The sequence below is a fragment of the Anoplopoma fimbria genome, chromosome 20 (assembly GCF_027596085.1).
Source record: "Anoplopoma fimbria isolate UVic2021 breed Golden Eagle Sablefish chromosome 20, Afim_UVic_2022, whole genome shotgun sequence".
In the NCBI taxonomy this organism is placed as follows: Eukaryota; Metazoa; Chordata; class Actinopteri; order Perciformes; family Anoplopomatidae; genus Anoplopoma; species Anoplopoma fimbria.
In genome coordinates this window covers 17,792,519-17,808,566 of record NC_072468.1, presented here as the reverse complement: position 1 = coordinate 17,808,566, position 16,048 = coordinate 17,792,519, and the positions used below count along the sequence as shown (strand labels likewise).

At 38.0% G+C, this 16,048-nt stretch overlaps 1 protein-coding gene across 2 annotated transcripts; it reads left to right on the top strand.

Moving 5' to 3' along the window:
- The first annotated feature begins 1,057 nt into the window (after positions 1-1,057).
- On the top strand, positions 1,058-15,720 carry ptpn6 (protein tyrosine phosphatase non-receptor type 6). 2 transcript variants are annotated; one of them, XM_054621608.1, is made up of 16 exons: positions 1,058-1,146; positions 1,534-1,559; positions 3,153-3,275; positions 4,886-5,080; positions 8,346-8,529; positions 9,437-9,553; positions 9,837-9,965; positions 10,806-10,902; positions 11,039-11,118; positions 11,263-11,409; positions 11,720-11,851; positions 11,974-12,128; positions 13,430-13,497; positions 13,617-13,768; positions 14,073-14,137; positions 15,434-15,720. In XM_054621608.1, the coding sequence occupies exons 2-16, from the start codon at positions 1,552-1,554 to the stop codon at positions 15,528-15,530; spliced, it is 1,749 nt and encodes a 582-aa protein (XP_054477583.1). In that variant the 5' UTR covers positions 1,058-1,146; positions 1,534-1,551; the 3' UTR covers positions 15,531-15,720. The 2 variants fall into 2 exon arrangements, with proteins under 2 accessions (XP_054477583.1, XP_054477584.1); XM_054621609.1 differs by having other exon boundaries at positions 1,070-1,146; positions 1,537-1,559.
- Positions 15,721-16,048: the final 328 nt, after the last annotated feature.

Here is a 16,048-nt window from a genome sequence, read left to right as displayed (position 1 = left end):
AAGCCTAACCAGCATCAACTGATAAACATGTGAGTCTGTGAGGAGGGAAAATGCAAACTGCAATAGCTGGCGTTAACCACGACCAACGGCACCTGCAGCGTGTGTGTGTGGTGGGTTGGGCTGCAGTATACAGTATATATTGAATGTTCTTCCATGTTATGTTGTTTTTGGCTTTGTGCTCAAACACAGCCTGGTTGTCAAGCTTTACATGTTTCTGTCCTACTTCTACGTCCTTTCAGACCATTTATAGGTCAAATGATTTGCAAGTTAAATGTTTGTTCCACAGGTTGTAAAATGTTTGTGTGTTGGTGGCATTTGGAAAACAAGTTTTCCTTATGGTGCAGTTTGTGTTGCATTGTTTGGTAACTAGTGTCTCTTGCAAGCCTTTAAATGCATTTTGAGACACCAGGGGTCAAATTGTTACACATGGCTGAGGTTGATCTGCTTCATGCCACTCAGTTGTAGCTTTGGAATTCACAGTTGCAAATGGTTTACCAGCTGAAAGCAGCTCAAACACACACACATGTAGAGGAGGGGGGAGGTTAAACTTCAAATAAGGAAGTGTTCTGTCACTTTGACCTTTGTCAGTGACACAAACGCACACACACCTGGAAGTAAAAAACAAACAGACAACAGTGGTAGCAGACAGGTGGGCAGGCAGAGGGAAACAGCAAATGTCTGACTGAGAGACAACGTGTGGGCTCGATCACAAGAGGCTCAAACTTTTGCTTTGTGGATTGTTTATTCCTGTATCAAAGGTGGACTTACTGGACAGGCACTCTCGCTCATGAATCACCTATGAATATCATTTTTTTTTACAAACAAATGTGTTCTTTGTGGACAACGATGGAGCATCAGAGAACAAGTTTCCAGACTTTAAACCTACTTTGCTATTTATGATGATTTCTCATTGTGGTCGTCTATATTAACCAAAAACACGCCTCTATCTGTTGGAGGAATTCCGGCAAGTCAGCTATTTTGGTTCCTGTCTTGCTTTCACTATTTTGTGAAAGGAGATGTAAAAAGGAAGGAAGGGGAGAGCGCAAGAGAGAGAGAGAGAGAACGACACAGAGAGGAGGGGAGAGAGAGGTATACAGTCCAGGCGTCTCGGCGAGTGTCAGTTGTTTTCGGAGGAGGCTGAGAAGAGTAAGTGTTTACCTGCTTTCCTATTGGGACGGAGAGGGGTTGGATAGGAAGAGGACTGAGTGGAGGGAAGCGTAGAATGAGAGGAGGAGAGTGTGGGTAGTTTGACGGTTGTTTTGTGTGTGTGTGGTGTGATACAGAAAGATAGAGCTGATATTTGTGATATTTTATAAGTGTCAGATAATGTAGAGTATGTGTTTAAAAGAGAAAAAGCACGAGAATTAAAGTTTTCTTCTGTTTAGTGTGCTGCTGTGTAGTGAGGAAGTATTGAGGAACTGGGTGTTTCTTTTTAGAGTTTAAAAAAAGAAATACAGTGCTTATGCTTGTGAGTCTGCACATGTGCAGGTACAAGTGACTCTCACCCATCACTCTCCTTCTCTTTGGTCCCAGAAGAAGCGAAGAGACAACATGGTTCGGTGAGTCAAGCGCCCCCGCTGAACGATATATGTATAATGCTCCGTTGGTGGGCTCCGGTCGTGTTCTCTTTGTTTTGTGCAAGCCGTGATGACAACTTCTCTGTTTCCATTCCTCCTTCTCTTTCTTTCCCCAGCTGTCGACTCGTCCTGCTTTGTTCCTCTATCGTGTGATTTGTGATGCGTTGTGTGTTGTTCAGTGTCTGTTTGCGTAAAAGAAAATGTGTCATAAAGGATGTTTTAGTTTAGTGGTTGAGTGAAAAATGCTTTTTTTTTTGCACCTCATCACGAATCAAGCTCCTTAAAGGTTCTTTACAATGTTCCCTTTAACTTCAGTTTTCCTTCTGTGACTGTGATCTTTGTTAACCAACTTGCTGTATAAAAGCTGAAGGGGAAACACAGGGTTCCTCACCTTTTGAAAATTGTATTCTGCAACATTTCAAGCTTTATATTGTGCGTTTTAACCCTGAAACTGTGTTGAAAATTTTAATAATTTAACAATTTAATAAAAAGCGCCCGGTTCAGTTTCAGGAAAAGCTATAGAAATGAGAATTGAACATTTTGGTGACTCCTTCGAATGTCAAGCCAGACTTTAAAAAACAGGTCTTTAGTTTTTTTACTGTGTTAAGTCAGAGGCTGTAGCCCAAACTTGACCTTAAAATACTTTTTCCAACCTCAGAGCTCCAGGAAATGATAAAATGTTAGGTGTTCGGTCCAAGGTGTTGCAATTATGTTACATTGAGTAACTGAAGTCCCCAGTGTTGTTGAAAGGGCTTTGAAAGCCGGAGCTTTACCACATTGTTCGGGTTATAGTTGTGTAGATGCTCAGTATGTTATTGCAGTATTTTATTCTGAGAAGGGGCTCTTAATTCGACCAGAGGTAAAGATGTTGATTAAAGGTGTTAAAATATCGGTTAATACACTTTTTTTGTAATTTAAAGTGAATTAAAATATGTTTATTCCGATCTGTAGTCAGAGCTGTGTTTTCTACAGAATGAGAAAGAAAGAATACAGATTTAATAATGAATGATAAAGACAATAAAAACTGGACTGCGAGTGAAACAATATGAATATAAATTATGTTACCTATTGATAATGAATCGTTTCATCAAAAACATGTCAAAATATTACAAAATGCTCATCAGAGGTTACCAGACACCATGGTGATTTGTCAATGAAACATAAAAGAAAATATTTACATCTACAGGACTTAAACCAGCAAATAATTAGTAATATTATAAAAATTATGAATTTTCTTTCAATCATCTAAAAGAATAACTGGTAAGGATTTCATAACCGTACTAAGACCAGTGGAGATTTATTAATAAACCAGCTACAATTACATTTCTAGAAAAAAGACTGAGTTTGTTTTTACATTCATTGTGTATTTCCTCATAAAATAACTTTGTGATCATTGTGTTCCAATACAGAACTTTGTGAGGAAATAATACTGTGTGTGTGTACGTGGATGTTTGTGCTAATAAAGGCGTACGTGTTTATGTTTATCAGATACCAGTCTTAACTATGTGTGTTTTACATGCAGTTATATTCATATTAAGTATATATTTATTTTTGGATACGTGTGTGCTGATGCAGGTGGTTCCACAGAGACATCACAGGCCTGCAGGCCGAGGATAGGCTGAAGACTCGAGGCATTCATGGCAGCTTTTTGGCTCGACCCAGCAAGAAAAACGTGGGAGATTTCTCCCTGTCTGTCAGGTAATAAAGTCTGCCAAAACAGTCATATCTCTCTTTTACATTTCTATATCAACAGCTGAGTAGAAACCTTCCTTTCCTTTAAAATGATACAATAAGCTCAACCACGTGGCTCCTCCACCTAGCACACCTTAAAGACAACTTGTCATAGAACCTGATCGATTGCTGCAACACATTTATACTTCAGTTTAGGAGGCACTGGACTCTTACCTATACTGCTTTTTATTTACCTACTAAACTAATCTGCCGCACTTAAACTATTGCACAACTATGAAGGACATGAGATTATTCTTACTCTGTGTAGACGGAAACTTTTCATTGCACTCTAAAATCATACCTTGAAGTTAAAAATGTGTCAGTGCAGATACATATTGATGCTTTTATTATTTATCCAGTTCTAAGATTTATTTGATGTAGTTGTTCAAGTGAAATGAAAATGTGTTTACAAATGAATTAAATCATTTGTGCTATTTTAATAGACATAACTTAAAGATACTAAATAAATTCTAAGTATAAATATACGGTTCATTACTTAAAATATCACTATCTCACATAAATGTAATCACATACAGTTAAATGTGATAAACTAAATAACACGTGACACACAGTGAGTAGCTCTAAATTAACATTTGCTCATTTGATTTGACTTGATAACATGTTTTAATGTTTGTTCATGAGGTTCAATTGATGTAAAGATGTTTAACATAAATACTGATCACAGTACTTCAGTCTGTAGCTCAAAGAGGTAAAAGTTTAAATTTGTAAATAAACTAAATCTGTACTGATTCAGTTTCAGTTATAATGTGAGAATTGCTGTTCCTGTGTTAATATTTCTGTTTGTGACTTAAAGGAAGGCTGCATCATAGCTGTTAATTAGGTAACTGAATACTTTAATATACCAGATCAATAAGTTATTGATCACAGTACAGCAGCCTGTAGTTAAGTAAGAAGTGAAATATTTAAAATGAATTGTCCACGTTAGTGAATATGCACCACCACCACCCCAATCACACCCAAAAGCTTTTCTGTTTTTGAGAAGTTTTTACATGTTCTCGTTTTCACGAGTTCCTCTTGCGTCCAAAAGACAAATCCATCATGTGGACTGGAGCCTTTAAACTGCATGAATGTGATGTGAATGAAATGACATTGGCATTGACATTTCTCCAAATACATCTTTTTACCAAAAAACTACATACATTAAAACTAAGATTCTTGGTCTTCACTAAAAAGAGGAAATTATTATTATTATAAGGCAGCCAGAGAACTACTTTATTAACTGCTGTCTTTGCATGATGATAGAGCACAGAATGCAAATACTGAAGGTTCACGTTTGTTTAATAGGAACTCTATATACAGAACATGCTGTATATAGTACATACACAGTAGCACAAGGTGTGATCGGATTTGTGGCCAAATACCGAACCATTTTAATGTTAAATGATGTTAAAGAAATATCACGGTGCAGTTTCATACCTTTTATATTTATATTATATTTGAGTTCCTTCCTTAAAAACTACTGAGATAGAGATTTATTTTCAGTCATCATGAAGTTTTTTTGTCAAGGAAAAAACGTTTGAAGGTCAATGTAAACCTGACTGTTTAATCTCCATCAGGGTGGGCGAGCTAGTGACCCACATCCGGATCCAGAACACAGGAGACTACTACGACCTGTATGGCGGGGAGAAGTTTGCCACCCTGTCAGAGCTGGTGGACTACTACACGGCTGAGAACGGCATCTTGCAGGACAAAGACGGCACCGTCATCGAGCTCAAATACCCCCTCAACTGCTCTGACCCCACCACAGAGAGGTCGGTGCATGCTTACATTCCCACTGTTGAGCTCCCTTTTGGGTTAATGTGGCCCACCGTCGCCGGCTTCTCTGAGCTGCCTCCACCTACACTCTCGGGTTAAGTGTAAAAGTGTCTGGTTAGGTGGTTAAGTCAATAATAGTCAGCTATGTCGAGCATTATCTCCTTCAACAGTTGTTTATTAACTGAGGATGATTAGTGTCATTTGTAGGTTTTATATCTCATGAGGGTTAAATATTTTCCTCTGGGGTGAAGGCGTTTTACTTTAAGCCTCTGAAGCTTTTGAATAATACATTTTGGTTTGATAGAATCTTTGTCAGAGGGTGAGTCAGTGAAAAAAACACCCACACTGCAGACAAAAAGAGCCCACAGCTGTTGAGACTTAATTCCTACATCTGCCTCGCTGCTGCAGCTATTGGATCATGATCAGGTCGCCCTTATCAGATGTGGGAAACAGCAAAGTACATCCACTCAAGTTCTTGACTTATGCACATTTGTCCATTTTGTCTTGAAGAATATTTGGTGATTCATTACGTTGATATTAAGTTAAATTACCAAAAAATACATCTTCTTTTTCTTCCTAATTGAAAAATCCAAAATCTACGATTATGCGAACAATTAAAGATCAAACATCCAAGTGAAGTTATTTAGTTTTTTGGGGGGAAGAGGGGCTTTAACTCCTCCAACACATAAAGAACATAATGAGACACAAAATCATTGAAATACAGAGAACAGAACAAACACATAACACTAGAAGAAAATGATAAAGTTAGACCAACCAATAAACAGCATATTTTCAATTTAAAAAAAAATTTTATTAATTGAAAAATGAGACCAAATTTTATTGAAATTCCATTAGTGATTATTCATCCTTGCAGTCAGTGATTCAAAGGCTTTTTGTGACTTAATTATTGTTAGAGATCATCCATGAAGTTACAATAAACCTGCAAATTCAATCTATTAAATTCTATTCTATTCTGTTCTATTCATGATTGGATATAACCTGTGATCAGGCAGACCAGTTTCAAAATAAACACAGCTGGTGAGATTTTTTGGAAACGGTTTATGCAACCACGGGGAATCTTCTTGCTTTTTATAGCAATGCATTTTTTTAATCCAACGGCCGTTGTTAGTGGTTGCTTTTCAGATTCAGTTTTACATTCAACATTGGATAAAAAAAATATTATTTTGTTGGGAATACTCCTGTATCTCTATAATATTAAACTTCACAGAAACAGCTTTGCTGTTTTTGACTCTGTCTAAAGCAGTTTTAGAAAACTTTTTCAAAAGTATAAAGGATTATGTTATTCATCAAATAGTCTTGAAGCATTACAATTCCCAGAATAGAATATACAAAAAAAATATCTCAGCATATGCATAGAGTAACTGACATAAATGACAATGTAATTTTGATTAAGACTTTCATTCTACCTAAAAGTCTGCTTTGAATAAAGGGCTTCTACTTGCAACAATGCATATTGCTGTTGTAGAATTGCTACTTTTATTTTTTACTGATTGTAGCTTTCAATAACTTGCAAGTATCTCTGTTTGCTAAATATAGCTGTTAGATAATTTTACAGAGATTTTCTAGCCCATGCGTTTGCATGCAGAGCCGACCACACCAGATTGTTGCCATAAACAAGATACAAATATAAATCTGTTTACTGTTTTGTCAAATGCACATAAAAAAAGGCTTCATATCAGAATTTTATCCTAATTTGCTCATATTATACATTTGACTTTTCTTCCAGGAACAAACATTGTGCAACTGTTATCTTCTTAAAGTAGGTTAATATCCAGCTAGTATAACTCATAAAGTTGCACTCCTTTTATGAGTCAAGGCGGACACTACTTTCTATGGTGTGTGTGTGTGTGTGTGTGTGTGTGTGTGTGTGTGTGTGTGTGTGTGTGTGTGTGTGTGTGTGACTTTGTACTTCACCCTAGCTGGAAGCTCTGCCCTCTGCCCCCCCTCGTCCTTCTCTTTCTGTCAGTTGTCTAACTTCCCTTTTGTTGCTGCGGTTGGAAACTTTAAGTTTTGACACAGTTTTGAAAGCAATGGCCAGACCCGACGTGTCTTCCTCTATTGCACACTCCATCGTGTTCTTGCTCACTCGCTGTCTTCCTCATCTCACCCAATCTCTCTCTCTCATCTCGAATCGTGATTACACACAAACACCTCAGCAGGTCACCCTTCATGTCAGCTCTCATGAATCGAGCTATGGCGGCTTATCTATTCTCAGAAAAGAGGAAAAATATGGTCAAGCCATTACGCTGTAGGTAATAATCACCGTTATAGGTGGAACAAACCTGGCTGTCAAGTTTGCATGTTAGTCTACTGTCGTCTGTACAGGCTGTTCTTTAGCTTCTGCAAAACTGCACGGACACCTTTTTTTTTAATATTTGCTGCAAGTGCTTCATGCAACCTTGTGTAATTTAAAACCAGAGTCTAATTTCAGTTTCTTTAGAAGAACACACTGTAATTTGGCGAGTAAGTCAAAGAACTGAATCATTAAAAGCATGGGCAAAAAGGCATAAAGAGAGCTGACACAGTGTGTGACAGGGGGGAAGGTATGTGCATTGGGGGTATCTGTTGTTGTTACATATGGGGGGGGGGGGGGGGGTAGTAGGCTATAAATACTTTGTCCGCTTCAGCCATGAAATCTGTCATCAGAAATTTTCCGACCGCAGAGCAGGAAGTTTAGAAGAAGAAATCGAGAACAGTGACTAAAATTAAGTCACAACCCAGCACGGCCAAGTCTACCTTCACCAATTCACACACGCTGCACAAAAAACACACACACACACACACACACACAGAGAGTATGGTGGTGGACAGAAATATAACCTGCCTGTTACACCAACATCTGTACATGCTGTTTTTAACAGTACACCTGATTCTCTTGCGGCTTTCTATTTCTACTCACTCTATAGTGAGCTCAGGAGTCTAGTGTACCACATCAGTGAGCGTCTGACAACCGCTTAGCCTTGAATAGCCTTATAGTAATTCACAGTCACAGCGCTAACGGTGCTCTGCCCAAAAAAAGGCGGAGGATGTTTGTTGTTTTGTTGCAAAAGGTCAAGCTTGAAGACGTTTTCTAATGAAATGCAATAAACAGTCAACCAACTGCATGAAACAGAAGATTACTTTTTGCAAGTCATAGCACTGAACCATCACCACAAACAAACTCAAATGTAGCTCAGAGCATGAACATATTTAAGAAATGTGAACACAATCTTAACATTTAGTTCCCCTTTTTTCTCTCAGGTGGTACCACGGCCACCTGTCTGGGCCGAATGCAGAGAAGCTGCTCTGTGTTCGAGACGAGTCGGGGACCTTCCTGGTCAGGGAGTCGCTGTCCAAACCTGGAGACTTTGTCCTGTCGGTTCTGACGGACGAGAAGGGCAAAACTGGAGGAAAAAGGGTCTCCCACATCAAGATAATGTGTCAGGTGGGCATTTGTCCTTGTGTGTGTGTGTGTGTGTGTGTTTCAGTGCGTGACCATGAGTGTGTGTGACATGCAAGACAATTGATGCATGAAACTAGGGGTTTGTTCTTGGTCAGTCTTCTGCTTTGAATATACAGAATTAGGAGTCCCTGAAACAGATTCACATCATGTAGAATACTTTTGGGTATTCCCACAGTTGTGTAATGCACTTTGAAAAAGGTTTTAAAGTCTCATTTCCCCTGGCTGAGGCAATTGTTCATAAATGTCAGGAACAGTTTTACATAAGATGTTCCCCAACAGTTGTTTTCACAAAATAACTGTTTTATATCCAAGTAAAAACAATACGTGAAACCAAAAACTGTATCCTGGTGTTTATGCATTCATGGTAAACAGCTGCTAGTGATATTCACAGCACAGCAGCAGGTTACACCGCCGTCCTCTCAACCTAATTTTCATAGATTGTGTCTTTCCGTCATCAGCAGGGCTTTTGCATTTTATTTTTAGCCGTGGTTAACCTCATATAGAAAAACCTGTCCAGGCCTCATTTAAATGTAAGCCTTGTTTTTATGCACCACTGAGTTGCAGAAGATTAATATGAGATTAGTGGAAGGGTCACAATGGCCTTTTCATGAGCACGTGGCAGATTAGGTCAGTTTCTCGACCGTTCTCAAAAGAGCCTGTTAACTCTTTGGAGGCTATCATATTATTTTCTTTAATGCTATTCATTTCTTTTTTGATTAGATGACATGAACAAACTATTGTCTTAATAGAATTACTTGTTCACCATCTTCTATTAAAGTACCCTTGTTTTCATTTTGGTTCTTCTCTTTTGAAACTTTATTGTTTTATTTTTACACCAGATAATTTGTTCATCCAGACTGATAAATTGTATGTTTTTGTATGTGTTCAGAATGACCGGTATACAGTGGGAGGTTCAGACTTGTTTGACACGCTGACAGAACTGGTGGATTACTACAAACGCAAAGGCATCGAGGAGATCTCTGGGAACTGGGTGCATCTCAAACAGGTGAGCTCAACTGTTTCACATCAAAATGATAAATTATAATTTGCATGACAAATTCATCAAGTTGAATGTCAGTGAGATATGAAAAACAGAAACAGGTCTTTGTTCATTATTATAAGAGATGAGCAGCACAGCCCACAGATAGGAAATATTACTCACAGCTTGATATTAATGAAGCCTCACCGACTGAATCGCTTTCAATTGGCTCGTATTTACTTTTATCTTTATTATAAGATTTTTCCTCTCTCTCTCTCTCTCTCTCTCTACCTCCCTCTCTCCTCTGCAGCCATATTACTCCACCAGAGTGAATGCAGCAGATATCGACAGCAGAGTGAAACAACTGGATCAGACCACACAGCAGCAGGAGGACGGCGAGGGAGAGAAAAGCAAGGCGGGCTTCTGGGAGGAGTTTGACGTAAGATCTGACCCGACCTCGGTTATGTAAACCGTTTCTAATCATGACACTTTTTTTGAAAGAACCACAGGGTTGTCAACAAGTGGGAAGAAGTTAAATATACATCAGTTATCTTATTACGAATTGACAGTCCATGTTCTCAAGATTTGCTTACGTCAGAAGTAGAGATATAATACCACCATCCTGTGGTCCAAAAGCCATATTACATGATAACTCTTAGCAGGATTTGAGTATGTAGTGTACTGGAAGAGTGATTGTATTAATTTGACCTAAAGCACTCACTTAAAATACACACTTGAATTTTGAGTGAAATTATATGGAAAAGCTACTAAATTTAACTCAAATTAGTTGCAGGTTGTGTTTGGATTAAGCTGCAAATTATGTATATTTCCATTAATGGCTTATCCGATGATTAGTTCCTCAATTGTTTGGTCCATAAAATGTCAGAAAATTGTAAAAAAATTCTATTCACAATCTCCCAGAGCCCAATTGAACATCTTTAAATGTTCATCATTCATCAGATCTTCAATTAATGATATAAAACAGGTGAAAACTTGGGAACATTTGGCATTTTGGCAAAAAAAATCTCAAATTATTAATCAATTAATTCACTAATTGTTTCACTAACAGGTTAAGTTTTAACTGTAATTTCACTGCAAAGTCAGAGTTTGATTAACTTATTTTAATAAAATACTGTTAAATAAAGTGAATTACTTGTATACTTACAGCTAAAACTGTAAACTGTCATAATTGGTTTATAACACATACTGTTTCATATTAGTATGAAGTATGAATTTTGGACACAGAAAGTATGACACAGTCATCTCTCTCTCCCAAAAGGCTCTTCAAAAGTTTGAGGCAAAGGTGAAAAAGAGCCGAGAGGAGGGCCAGAGGCCTGAAAACAAGAGCAAAAACAGATACAAGAATATTCTTCCCTGTGAGTTTTTTAATCCTCTCAGTATCATTAAGTTTTTCATTAACCAAATCTTATGACACATTTTGACAGTACTGACATTAACCACATGCTCTTGTTCTCCCACCGTTTCTTCACTCTGTCCATTTCTTCTCACAAGTCAATGACACCAGGGTCATCCTGCAGGACACCCCTTCTGATGTAGTGGGTTCAGATTACATCAACGCCAACTACGTGAGCGTAAGTCTCCAGAATCTCTGGTCTCATAGTGAAAACAACACAAGATGACAAAACCACCACATAGAAAAATATTCTCTTCTTTTAATTTTTAAGGTTGATATTTGTTTATCGAGCAGCGTTCAATGGTTCATTGTGTGTTTGTAGAACAACCTGTGGGAGTCCGGAGATCAGAAAGTTTACATCGCCACCCAGGGGTGCCTAGCAACAACTGTCAACGATTTCTGGCAGATGGTATGGCAGGAGAAAACGAGGGTGATCGTCATGACAACGAGAGAGGTCGAGAAAGGGCGGGTCAGTTTCAAAACAAGAAGCATTAAAGCAGCTTTGGGCTTTGGGCTTTGGGCTTTAAGTTTGTGTTTTTTCTTATTGCAATGACAGAAAGCCTTTGTGAAAATACAAATATACAGAAAGTACCTTAGATATGAAAACAATTATATACTTTAAGTGCAAGACATTCAAATCCAAAGGTAAAAAAAACATATTAAAAATATAAAATTATTATAAATAATTAAAAAGACTAATATGACGTTTTTTAAAAAGCGCACAGTTTTCTTGCAGATTAAGTTAGGATTTACTTTATTTATTGTTTATTTTTGTGCAGAATAAATGTGTGCCATACTGGCCGGACCTTCAGAGCTCCAAGGAGGCGGGCCCCTACGTGGTGAGCTGTAATTCAGAGAGGGAAGCTGCTGATTACAAAATCAGAGTTTTGGAGATTGCTCCTGTGGATCAGGTAACCTCTAAACACCAACCTCTGACCTCACTGCACTCACTCATCGCTATACATATGCTATGCTGACATAAAGGACTCTGATTTTATTAATCTCAATCCCATCATTTTTGTGTCGTACTCAGCCAAAACAGTCTCGTACCATCTGGCACTACCAGTACATGAGCTGGCCTGACCACGGCGTCCCTCAGGAGCCAGGTGGTGTCCTGAGCTTCCTCAGTCAAGTGAACTCTAAACAGGCTGACTATCCAGGTGCTGGACCCATGATCATCCACTGCAGGTACTAGACAGCTGGAGAGCCAAACGTCTCCTGGTGCTCATTGATGAGATGGCGTTACCAAATTAGTGGCGGCAAACCTGCATGAAACCTGCATCAAAGCTAAAAGCAAACTCTAGTTGTGGAGTAGGGGTGATTTATTAGAGCTTTGATTGCAATAGCAGGGCTGCAACTCATAATTATTTTCAATATTATGAAACACTGATTAAGCATGTAGCATGTTTGTCCCACGGCTAAAACCCAAATGCGGCTTCTTTACTGTCACTTCACATATTATGTGCACTATTATTATGACTATCGGAGTGTCATATATGTGGAATTTGTTGGTGGTGGCAGTCTGTGTAGGTACTGTATGTACGCACTATGTCATTTTATATTTTCTCAACAGCAGATACTGTTTGTTTCCAAGACAAATTTCCTCAGGACCATAAAGTCTATTTTATCTTATATTATTATTTATGTAACTTAAAGTAATCTAAACAAAATCAGCAAATCCACCAGGTAACTCCAGTCAGTTTGTAAGACCTAATGATGCATTTAGTGACGTGAGGGTTTTGGAGGACTAGAACCATGTGTTTCCCAGATGGAGGTTTTGCCAAACTTGGGGTGACACTACGTGTCACGGTGATCGTAAATCCTGAAACTTTAAAATGTGGAAGACATATGTTCTGGTATAATGTTGTGAAAAACATCACATCACTAAGTTTATCATAAATTGGTTGATAACACCAAGAGGTTTAAGATTTAAATGATTACATTTTTCGGATTAAGATTAGTAGTAGTTGAACAAAAGATTTTGAGTCAACTGACAGTTTATCCTTACGGTATTTTCCCCGTGTGATGTGGAGGATACTGAGGCCGCTTGTACTATTTCATAACTTGTTGTTTAAACGATTATATGACTCTTATGTAAGTATTTTGTTTTGTAAGCATGTTCACAAAGCGGCACAGTAGTAATAAGATACTTTCACTTAACACAACTGATCCCAACACTTCTGACATGTGACCCCCTTAAATCCCATCAGGCTCAGCTGTAATTTGTGTTTCGTGTTAATTATCAAATATTCGCAGGTTTGAATTGCTAAACTAAGATGGTGAACATGGTAAACATTATACCTGCTAATCATCATCATGATAGCATTGTCATTTTAGCATGCAAGCATATATGTAGCATGTAGTACAGCCTAACAGAGCAGCTAGCATGGCAGCATACTTTTAGTTTTGTTAGTAAAGATAATTATGTTCAGTCTTGTTTGATCGATGGAAATATATATTAACTTTGTTTCTTCTGTGAATTCCTGCAGTGCTGGAATTGGTCGAACAGGCACAATTGTGGTGATCGACATGATAATTGAGACCATTGACGCTATAGGTAACTTGAAATCACTTCTCATGTTTTGTATTGAGTAAAAAGAAAGCCATTCAAAATACACAGTTTATTTTCCTTTTTTGAACTGCATCCATCTAATGCTTTTATTTCTCACACTGTAGGTCTGGACTGTGATCTCGACATCCCGAAATACATCCAGATGGTGCGAGAGCAGCGCTCCGGGATGGTGCAGACAGAAGCACAGTACAAGTTCATCTATCTGTCTGTATCTGAGTACATACAGACCACCAAGGCCAAAGACTGCGCCTCCATGGTGAGCAACAGGGCAGGAAGATCAATAAAGTATTTAGTCTTTTCTTGGGGGTGAAACATAGATTGATAAAGGGAAAAGAGGAAAACATTTCTTGAAATTCCTTCATTGGCCTTTTGGGTGCTGATTTGAACACCACAGCCAACTAACTCAATGTCAGCAGACTGATATGTTATCAGAGAGTGGCTTGTGAAAGATGAACGTTGACCCAGAGACAATCAACTGCAACAATAAACAGTTGCATGGCCTCCATCTCTGTGTTTGAATAATCCTCGAGTCATATCGGAAATGTCTCTCTCTTCCCCAGGAAACCGAGACAGAGTATGGAAATCTGCAACTTAAACACCAACCAGCGAGCAGGAAGGTCTCAAAGTGAGTAAGCTTGTGTCTCTGTCCGTGAAAAAGAGAGAAGAAAAAGTGTGTTTGAATTGGGTGTTCATAATACGTTCACATTGCTCCTCTAAACCTCACACACTGCCGCCCAACTTTCCTTTCAAAAACATCGTCTTCAGCCTTGATGTCAGCAGATAGTCTAATCTTGTAGAGAGAAGTAGTTGTGGGTGGAGGGAGAATGCATTGTAGTTGCAGCTGAACTCCACTTCAGTTTCCTTTTTTTTTTATCCTAAAGGACTGCATTGCAGAGTATTATTCACTTGAGTCTTCAAATACTATTTTCCTAAAAAAAAAATCTCTGTTTGTTATATAGCTTTAATCTCTGGACCACTGAAACTGAAGACAAGAAACAAAGCAGGGAAATTAATCCTTGTTTAAATCAGATTAATGTATAAACTATAGAGCCTTTTTTCACAGTGTAGCAAAGTACCAGTATGTACCGGTACCATGCTCTTAACAAGGAGCCCGCAAAGCAGTGATAAGTCAGTCCACCACGTTGGTGCGGACTGAAATGTCTCAACAACTATTGGATGAACGGCTATGAAAGTTTAATGACCCCCTGAATGTTTAACTATAGCGTTACCATTATTTCTCTATGGGCATTAAAGCCGTACTATCGGATGAAACTGCACTTTCATAACGAGGAATGACTCACAAGCAACAGATTTTTATTTTTTTTCAAAGATCAAAATTGAAGCAACGGCTGCAAAGAAATTCTGAGTTTTAGTCCGTATGGCCTCAAATTCCCCAAAATTCTGGATCCTACAATTCCCATAATGCAACTTATAACAGATGCAATCAGGAAAGTCCCCTCCAGAGCAGCAGAAAACATTATACAACTGGTTTAACTCCTCATGACGAGTTTACTGAACCTCATGTGTAAAAATGGTGTAGTGCCCCTTTAATGGACAACAGAAGTAAACAAGATATGAGTGTTTTTGTGACCTCTGATCCGGGACACCACTATGAACTGAGTTGTGTTCTAATTAACCAATTAGGGAAGAAATAAAACAGCACACAACACTGAACAATTCAGTCCAGAACAATGTAAACTTTGACCCATTTGGAGCTCTGAATAGTTGAGTGACTGATTCATGATTAGTTGGTCTGTTTAAATAGTTCTAACGCAGCAATCTCTGTTAATTAACCTCTCGGGCATCTTTGATTCACTTCTAACAAAGCTGTGTCAAATCAATGTTGGCTGGTTTATAAAAATACACCCGATTTCATCTGAAGCAATCACTACTCTGCTTCTTTTTTTTTGACTATTTCCAGAACCAAGGAGGACGTTTACGAGAATCTGTCAAAAGGGAAAAAGGATGTGAAGAAGCAAAAGTCAGACAAGAAAAGTGGCTCCGTGAAGAAAAGATAGAAGAAAGTTTTTATAAAAGTACGTCATGTTTTTATATTTATGCAGGAACCCTTTTGTTAAAGAATTAGTTTTTTGGTGGAGACAAAATATAATGTGTGAAATTAAAGACAAGATAACTGATTGACATCTGATTTGTCACATGAATTCTTGTTTGAATCGTTTGTTGAGAATAAAGTCAGAACATATGTGACCACTTTGTTGTCTTTCTTTAAATTTCAGTTATTAGAAAAAACACACTATAGTATTTGTGGAGTGCTTCCGTATTTAGAAACAGTTTGGTTTTAGCAGCAGATGTAAAGTTTTCATCACTTTGAGTTAATACAATGATTTTTTTAGTCCTCAAGTTAATTTGTTTTATATTTAGATGCAACTGAAAAAATAACAGATGTGCATCAAGAGCAGGATATATATTGATAATTTGTCGTTTAGATAAACAAAATGTTTTTAGCTCTATTTCAAGCATTTTGATGATAACACGGACCGATGTTTGATTTTATTCACTTTTACTTTCATCTTCT

What these genes read in the sequence shown, in the direction of transcription:
- ptpn6 (XM_054621608.1), top strand. An exon ending in GCTTCTGGGAGGAGTTTGAC is followed by an intron (nt 9,966 to 10,805) that starts GTAAGATCTGAC and finishes CTCTCCCAAAAG; the next exon opens with GCTCTTCAAAAGTTTGAGGC. An exon ending in ATACAAGAATATTCTTCCCT is followed by an intron (nt 10,903 to 11,038) that starts GTGAGTTTTTTA and finishes TCTTCTCACAAG; the next exon opens with TCAATGACACCAGGGTCATC.